General features: G+C 32.7%; 1 protein-coding gene across 1 annotated transcript; it reads left to right on the forward strand.

Annotated features, from left to right (window-relative positions):
• Positions 1-307: 307 nt before the first annotated feature.
• On the forward strand, positions 308-3,382 carry LOC108578007 (E3 ubiquitin-protein ligase MIB1-like). The gene is made up of 9 exons (XM_017941251.1): positions 308-490; positions 1,044-1,391; positions 1,475-1,675; positions 1,781-1,900; positions 2,039-2,368; positions 2,451-2,598; positions 2,711-2,952; positions 3,081-3,278; positions 3,374-3,382. Exons 1-9 carry the CDS (start codon positions 389-391, stop codon positions 3,380-3,382), a joined length of 1,698 nt encoding a protein of 565 aa, XP_017796740.1. The 5' UTR covers positions 308-388.
• Positions 3,383-7,767: the final 4,385 nt, after the last annotated feature.

Genomic DNA, 7,767 nt, shown 5'->3' on the forward strand with positions numbered 1-7,767 from the left:
ATGTTCACATTATCCCTAAAACAATCGTGAAAACGCAACAAATCCCATGCGGTATCATACATGACACTGTAGGTTACAAATTCCCTAGATTTACTAAATGTAGTATTTAAATTTTTATGGGAATAAGTATATTTAACCAAAAGGTAAGAAAGATTTGTAAGGTAAAAGTTTATTTGTTTACAATAACAAAAGTTATATAATCATAAAATATACTTTTTAAATATTTTATACATAAAATGCATACAGAAGTTATATTATTGAAAGTTGTTATAGCATGTTTTGACATTAGTCTAAGATGGCGGTATTTTTCAGTGTTGGTGCATGGAAAGAGTATCTCGTTCTTTAATTTTTTTCGTGTTATTGATAGAAATTTTGTTGCCAATGAATTATGGAGGCTGGTGCGAGTACCGGTACTCGTACAACGCGATTTATGATGGAGGGTGTCGGAGCTCGAGTTATTCGTGGGCCCGAATGGAAGTGGGGTAAACAGGTTAGTATAAAGGTTAACAAAATTCTGTATAATATTTGGTTAAGATATTATATTATGTTTGTCGAAAATACATTTCTAATGACAAGGACTACATTTTTTGATAACACTTTTACAGTAACGTACAATTTAATTTTTTATAGTATGTAGAAAGAAATTGTACATCATTGTTTAAGGTTATTATATTACACTTAATATTCATTTAATTTAATGTTGGAGGGGTTTCGCTAGCATTTGTTATGTTTTATAACGTAGTTGTGAATACTTTTAGTTTATTATAATTTTTTGTTCATTTAAAATGTATATTAAAGGTTATTAAAATGGTTATGTTGTTATGTTTTGATTTAATTTTTTGTACGCATTAGCTTCTTTTCTTCTAATTAATCAGCTTCCAAGTTTTTATAATATTTATACTTCTTAAAAGTAGAAATAAAAAACAACGAGAAAAAGTTACATTTATGGATACTTTATTTGTTCTTTGTTTACCATATTATTTTATTGACATATGTTTATATTTAATAAATATTTTTTGTATTCAATCTTTTGAATCTAATAGGATGGAGGAGAAGGTCACGTAGGAACTGTTCGAAATTTTGAATCTCCAGAAGAAGTTGTTGTCGTTTGGGATAATGGCACAGCAGCTAATTATCGTTGTTCTGGTGCTTTTGATCTTCGAATCTTAGATTCAGCTCCAACAGGTGTAAAACATGATGGAACAATGTGTGATACATGTAGACAACAACCAATCTTTGGAATTCGTTGGAAATGTGCGGAATGTGGAAATTATGATCTTTGTTCTATTTGTTACCATGGAGACAAGCATCACTTAAGACATAGATTTTATCGCATAGCAACCCCTGGAAGTGAAAGAGTATTACTGGAACCAAGACGTAAAAGTAAAAAGGTATTAATCATTGTTTTTAAACATTACATTATTACTTTCATTATCATAGTGATACATAATTTATTTTTTATATGTAATATTAGATTGCAATTCGTGGTATATTTCCTGGTGCAAGAGTTGTAAGAGGTGTTGATTGGCAGTGGGAAGATCAAGATGGTGGAAATGGTCGAAGGGGTAAAGTTAATGAAGTTCAGGATTGGTCAGCAGCTAGTCCACGTTCAGCAGCTTATGTTATATGGGATAATGGTGCCAAAAATTTGTATCGTGTTGGTTTTGAAGGAATGGTTAGTTCAACAACTGTTTGTGTTAGATATTGAACACTATAAGTCATGCGTGAATGTACAAATTGTAAGAATAACATAAATAATTAGTAATTATTTATGTTTTAGGCAGATTTAAAAGTTGTTAATGATGCCAAGGGTCAAACAGTGTACAGAGATCATTTGCCACTATTAGGTGAACAAGGTCCTGGTCGCACTGGTCCACATGGATTACAAATTGGAGATCAGGTAATTAAATGTATTATAGTATTTGTTAAAAAATGTACATGACAAAAAATGTACAGAAAAGTGACATTTTTAAACAGTAATTGTAATTAATTATTATTATAAGAATGAAAATAAGAAACAAAGCTCTTTGTTTGGTAGGTTAATGTTGACTTAGAATTGGAAATAGTACAGTCACTACAACATGGGCATGGTGGTTGGACAGATGGTATGTTTGAATGTCTTGGCACTACAGGAACTGTTGTTGGTATCGATGAAGATCATGATATTGTTGTATCGTATCCGAGTGGTAATCGATGGACGTTTAATCCCGCTGTATTAACAAAAGTACAAATACCAGTACCAGTCACCAGTTCAAGTTCTGATAATCAAACATTTGCGGTTGGAGACTTAGTACAAATATGTAACGATTTAGAAAAAATTAAACTACTTCAACGTGGTCATGGAGAATGGGCTGAAGCGATGGCACCAGTATGTATTATAATTTTATAAAAGTATAAACTTTTTAAATGTATTTACAAAATCATTTTTAATAATGTTTTTGTTTTTACAGACTATGGGAAAAATCGGTAGAGTTTTGCAAATATACCATGATGGTGATTTAAAAGTAGAAGTTTGTAGTACCTCTTGGACATATAATCCTCAAGCAGTTACCAAAGTTGCAAGTAGTGATGGTAGTGTACCAGGTAATAGCAGTGGAGGTACGTTTAAATGTCATAACTGATTATTTTACATTAATAAAATATATTTATTTTATTTGTATCATTTTTTGAAATTTAGAATAAATTCACATTTGTAAACATACTTTTTCAGAACGTTTATCGGCATTGTTAAAAAAATTATTTGAAACACATGTCTCGGGTGATGTTAACGAAGAATTAGTGAAAACTGCTGCGAATGGTGATGCTACTAAATGCGAAGAATGTTTGAAGAGACCCGAGGCTGATGTGAATGGTGTATTTGCTGGACACACTGCTTTGCAAGCTGCAAGTCAAAATGGCCACTTAGAAGTTATCAAAATTCTCCTCCGTTACAAAACAGATGTTGAAATTGAAGTAAGTATTTTTTTTTAATTAATTTTTGTGGCAATGTAACTAAATATAGTAATGGATATATTAATGGAAGTTAAGTTCGTTTGAGAACATGTATAGTAATTAAAGTAAACAATTTATAATTCATTTAGGATAAAGATGGAGACAGAGCTGTTCATCATGCTGCCTTTGGAGATGAACCAGGTGTAATGGCATTATTAGCTGGTGCTGGAGCTGATTTGAATGCTAGGAATAAAAGACGTCAAACTGCCCTCCATATCGCGGTTAATAAAGGTCATGCTGGTGTAGTGCACACGTTACTGGAATTAGGATGTCATCCAAGTTTACAGGTAAGTAATTCACACATTTTTACACTTATTTTCTTTTCTATCTTACATATAAACGTTTAACATAATGTTTTTAAATGTCTTTATGAACATACAAGTACTTTTAAATATATAAATTAAAATTACATTGATTTCAAAGTAAAATTATTGCTGAGCATTCAATTAAGTAAATTTAATATTATATCTGGAGAGTTTGATAGTGATTAATTAAATATTGTTATTAACCCTCCGTGAATAAGCATATTTTCCGCACCTTCTGTGGGCAGCCTGGGTCGTTTATGTCCACGACTAAGTTTTTTACTGTTCTTGACTTTCCAAAAATTTGAAAAAATTCTGAAATACTTATTGAAGTCTCTATTTTAATATACAATCGTTCCTTGAATCAAATGTTTAAAGGATTAATTAGCAAAAATTAAAATTTCGGAAGGAAGTTCGAAACAAATGGATTATTTTGTAATATATGAGTACAAAAAAAGTTATTGCAGGGTTTCGTATTTCTCCTTACGATTGTTTGGAAAATTGCATGCACATTTGCGGCGGCTTCAAAAAGTATAATTATTTTGAAACCTGAATTTGAAGGAATTTTGAAACAGTAATGCAGGAAAAATCATTATTTATTACAAAAGGGCACAAAAACAGTTTTTGCAATGAACAATTATTACAGGAATTTGTTCCATGTTCTTCGAATACGGGTTTTTCACACAACGTACAATAATAATTTGTTTTTATCCACTCTTGATGAACATAACGAGCATCGTTTGCGTTTGGGTAATTTATCATTTTTCTTTTCCCGTGTTTGATTCAAACCGAGGATATCAACAATCATTGTTCTAATATTTCTTTGTAAAGTAATAGATTTAAAACGTATTCTCAAAAAAGGTTCTAAATGACCTAGTGACAATTCCTGCAGGAATATGCGGCACGGTAAAACATTGTTGTTGGCTTTCAAGTTATATCAAATTTGAGAATTTATTCCTCTCTGATCAAGCATTCCATAAAAGATCTGTAGGGGCCATCGCTTACAAATCCTACTTGCGCTATAATTTTTACATAATTGGTGGAACGTATCCGTGCCACCTTTAGTTTTATTGTAGAATACTACAATTTCTGGTTTGCCACTTTCTTCATTCATTCTACCAGCTTTATGCAAACCAGATAATAGTAAAACTACCTTATTTCGTTTAGGACAGTATGGTAGGGTCATCCTATCAGCATATGTATAACGTACTGTACCAGGCAATGTCGTCTGTACAAATGATTTCTCAATTTCAAATTTATTTTTCCGTATCGTGCCGACCATTGTTAAACCAAACTGATCCTTCACCTGTTGCATAAGTTTGACGGATCTGAACCAATTATCACATGTTATATTGCGTTGTGAATTATGGATCGGTTCAGTCACTTTTTTGGCATAGTAACTTGGCACACTATCTTGTATTTTTACGGGTAATATGTCTGTGCATCATTGTACATAATTATTTTTATCCTATATTTGTCTGGTTTTTTCGTTACGTAAATTCTTGATATAAAACGCCTCCGAAATCCTAACAAACTGCTCATCTATAGTGCAATTTTTACTCGACGAATAATATTTTTTGCAACTTTCAATTAAACTATCCCACATATCCTTTATTGGTGACAAATCCTGTTGCATTCTACGTTCCCTACGTGTTGTTTTGTCATCGAAATGAATACATGATAACAGAAATTTGAATTTGCGTTCGGACATTACAGTTTTGTACAAATTGTACCCGTATCGAGGGCTTCACATTTCATGTAGATGTACGTGATTATCTTTTTCAGCACCTCTGAAGTATAATAATCCCAAGAAGGCTTTTCTTATAGTATGGTTGCTCCGAATACTCTTCTCTGTTATTTTCAATTTTTTGATTTGTGACGAGTTTTCAAGCATGGTATCTGTAAATAATGAAACTCCACGTTTCAAGTGGCGTCTGTACATCTTTCGTACACGGTAAAAAGCATTTCACTGTATGGCATCAGCTTCCTCTCGCATTCACACCCAATTGAAATTGTTTTTCCCTTTTATAATGGATCTGCGACTCCTTGGCATTCTTCTCTGCTCCAATTCATCTGCCGACGCTCCAGCACGAGAGTCATCTTCCTCTTCTTCCTTGTCCACATTTATTTCTCCAGAATTGATGTCTGAATCTTCGTCACAATCTTCCTCGTGTATTTCTTCTTCTACCTCTTCTCTATCCACTTCACTTGTCGCTTCTTCATCATAGTAGTATAACTGACGTGGGTGGCCACGTCAATTGTAACGTATTTCATCAGCACTCCTTTTCGTCATTTTTTTTTCATCAAATATGCTTTTCTGATGTAAAAGAAATTTATTTTGCTAATAAGTATTTCAGAATTTAGTAAAATAACAAAACAATAGAAATTTACTTCTGAAAATACTAACGTTGTGGGCACTCTGGGTCGTTTATGGCATAAGAGTAACTTCGATCGCTTGCTGGTCTGGAACAAACTGACCTGGGCCAAAGTCCCGTTGGGTCTGAGGGCCTACTAAATACAATGGACTCCCTTTTAACGGTCTCGTAGGGACCGGATCTCTGGCCATATAAACGAATGGGCGAGTAATACAAAAATATATGTCAAATATTATTTATATCGTTTACATATAAAATGTAGAATGTTATTGTATATTAGTTAAAAAATTATAGGATCATTACAGTGTAAGTACTGTATTTGTTCCTAAAATCTTTTGCCACGTTACGTGACAGGCAGAATATTAAATTTTGGATGGAACCTTAAAAAGTGATAAAAAAAGATCGGATTACAATATTCGACCACAAGAACAGAACTCTTCAGTTAAGGGGGGTATTCCCACTCGGAGCCGTCGATTTTAGGCGATTTATAGCATAAAATTGTTAGGTTATTATAGATCAAGGGTTTTGAAATTTTGTATACGTATTTGTTCATGCTTCAAGATAACACACTTTTTATACAATTATCTTTATTATTATTTAAATTACTGTATAATATCCGCAGTATATCGCTTTTAATGGCTGTCACGATTTACGTTGTTGTATTTATTAGAAAAAAAATCAAAGACAATCTTTATCTATATAAAAGTGGTTATCTTGTGAACTAGAACGAAGCAACTTAAATTTGTAACTTTTTCCTGCGATAAAAAAATAACTACTGTGGATATTGACATAAGTTTAGTTCACAAGATAAAGAGAAGTCTATTTTATGTGTGTAAAATTTGAAGAGCATTGATGTATTTATTATTAACACATTACTTACCTGCAGCCGATTAATAGACTTTACAGTGCCGTTTATCGACCGGTAGCCTACAAATCGGCTGTTTCTTAGATATTTTATTATTTTTATAACAACTGACCACAAAACCGTTTTGTTATCTTAGCTTTTTAAGTATTGTTATTAATAATCATTAACAATCTACAGAAGAAACGATGTCGTAAGTTTTTATTTTATTTCCTCCACACAACCTCCCGGTATTATCGAATAGTTTAAGTTTGAATTGACCGGTATTTTGTATGTACCCCCTTAATTCACTGCCGGTAAGTAATGTGTTAAGATGTCATGGCAGTTGTTTTGAGAAAAACGTGTTCAATGTTTCGCAGCGGTGCACCGTTCTCCGGGGTATCCTTCTTTTAGAATCGCTATAACTTTGTCATTTCAATGAATTCAAGTATAAAATTTTAGGAACACATTGTCAAGGTGTTATACTTTAAGAAAATATATTTAAAAAAAATCGTTTTTTTGACTTCTCCGAATGGGAATACCCCCTTAAATTCTTTACAGTTTCAGCTTTTTTCTTTTGTTTTATTTCAAAATTATGTCCGAAGAATGTGCTTATTCGTTCGATTGAAGTTTCCTTTTTGATAAATGCTGTAAATCACGAATGAGCTACGTAACACAGAATATGTCAATTGTTTTCTTGTTGGCGCTCCTAACGAAAATGTGACTGATTAAAGCGGAGACCGATTAAAACGTGACCGGATAAAAGGGAATCTACTGTGCGTTCACGAGAAAATGAAAGGCAAAAGAATGCGGGTCTGATTGGGTCATACCACAGAGGACGTACAGGATACACTTTGTACCTAATGTATTTTTGTGTCCACCGTTCTGAAATACCGATCGTGCAAAAAATTAGAGTTTCTGTTATGTCCTCTACGATATAAAGCGGTGAGTTTAGGAATTACATACAATCCAACCATTAGAGATGGTAAAGTCGACAGATGTATCAATCCTCTTTTATTAAATTTGCATATAAAGATACATACATATGTTGGATTGCTTGAGTAGAATTGTTCACGATCTTCTGACAGCAGTAGAACACACGCATATGATGAATGATCTTCTAATAAACAATCACGTTACTTATTTGTAATTTCATAGTTACGTTTAATTCCAATTCCAACCACTACTAATGTTGTAATCTTATTCTATGCTGAATCGGTAACGTTGGTAGCGACACGAAAATGGTAAGAGTCTTCTC

Source organism: Habropoda laboriosa, unplaced genomic scaffold, assembly GCF_001263275.1.
Source record: "Habropoda laboriosa isolate 0110345459 unplaced genomic scaffold, ASM126327v1 scaffold983, whole genome shotgun sequence".
Taxonomy (NCBI): Eukaryota; Metazoa; Arthropoda; class Insecta; order Hymenoptera; family Apidae; genus Habropoda; species Habropoda laboriosa.

What these genes read in the sequence shown, in the direction of transcription:
- LOC108578007 (XM_017941251.1), top strand. Translation starts at nt 389, where the DNA reads ATGGAGGCTGGTGCGAGTACCGGTACTCGTACAACGCGATTTATGATG. An exon ending in GGGCTGAAGCGATGGCACCA is followed by an intron (nt 2,369 to 2,450) that starts GTATGTATTATA and finishes TTGTTTTTACAG; the next exon opens with ACTATGGGAAAAATCGGTAG. An exon ending in ACCAGGTAATAGCAGTGGAG is followed by an intron (nt 2,599 to 2,710) that starts GTACGTTTAAAT and finishes ATACTTTTTCAG; the next exon opens with AACGTTTATCGGCATTGTTA.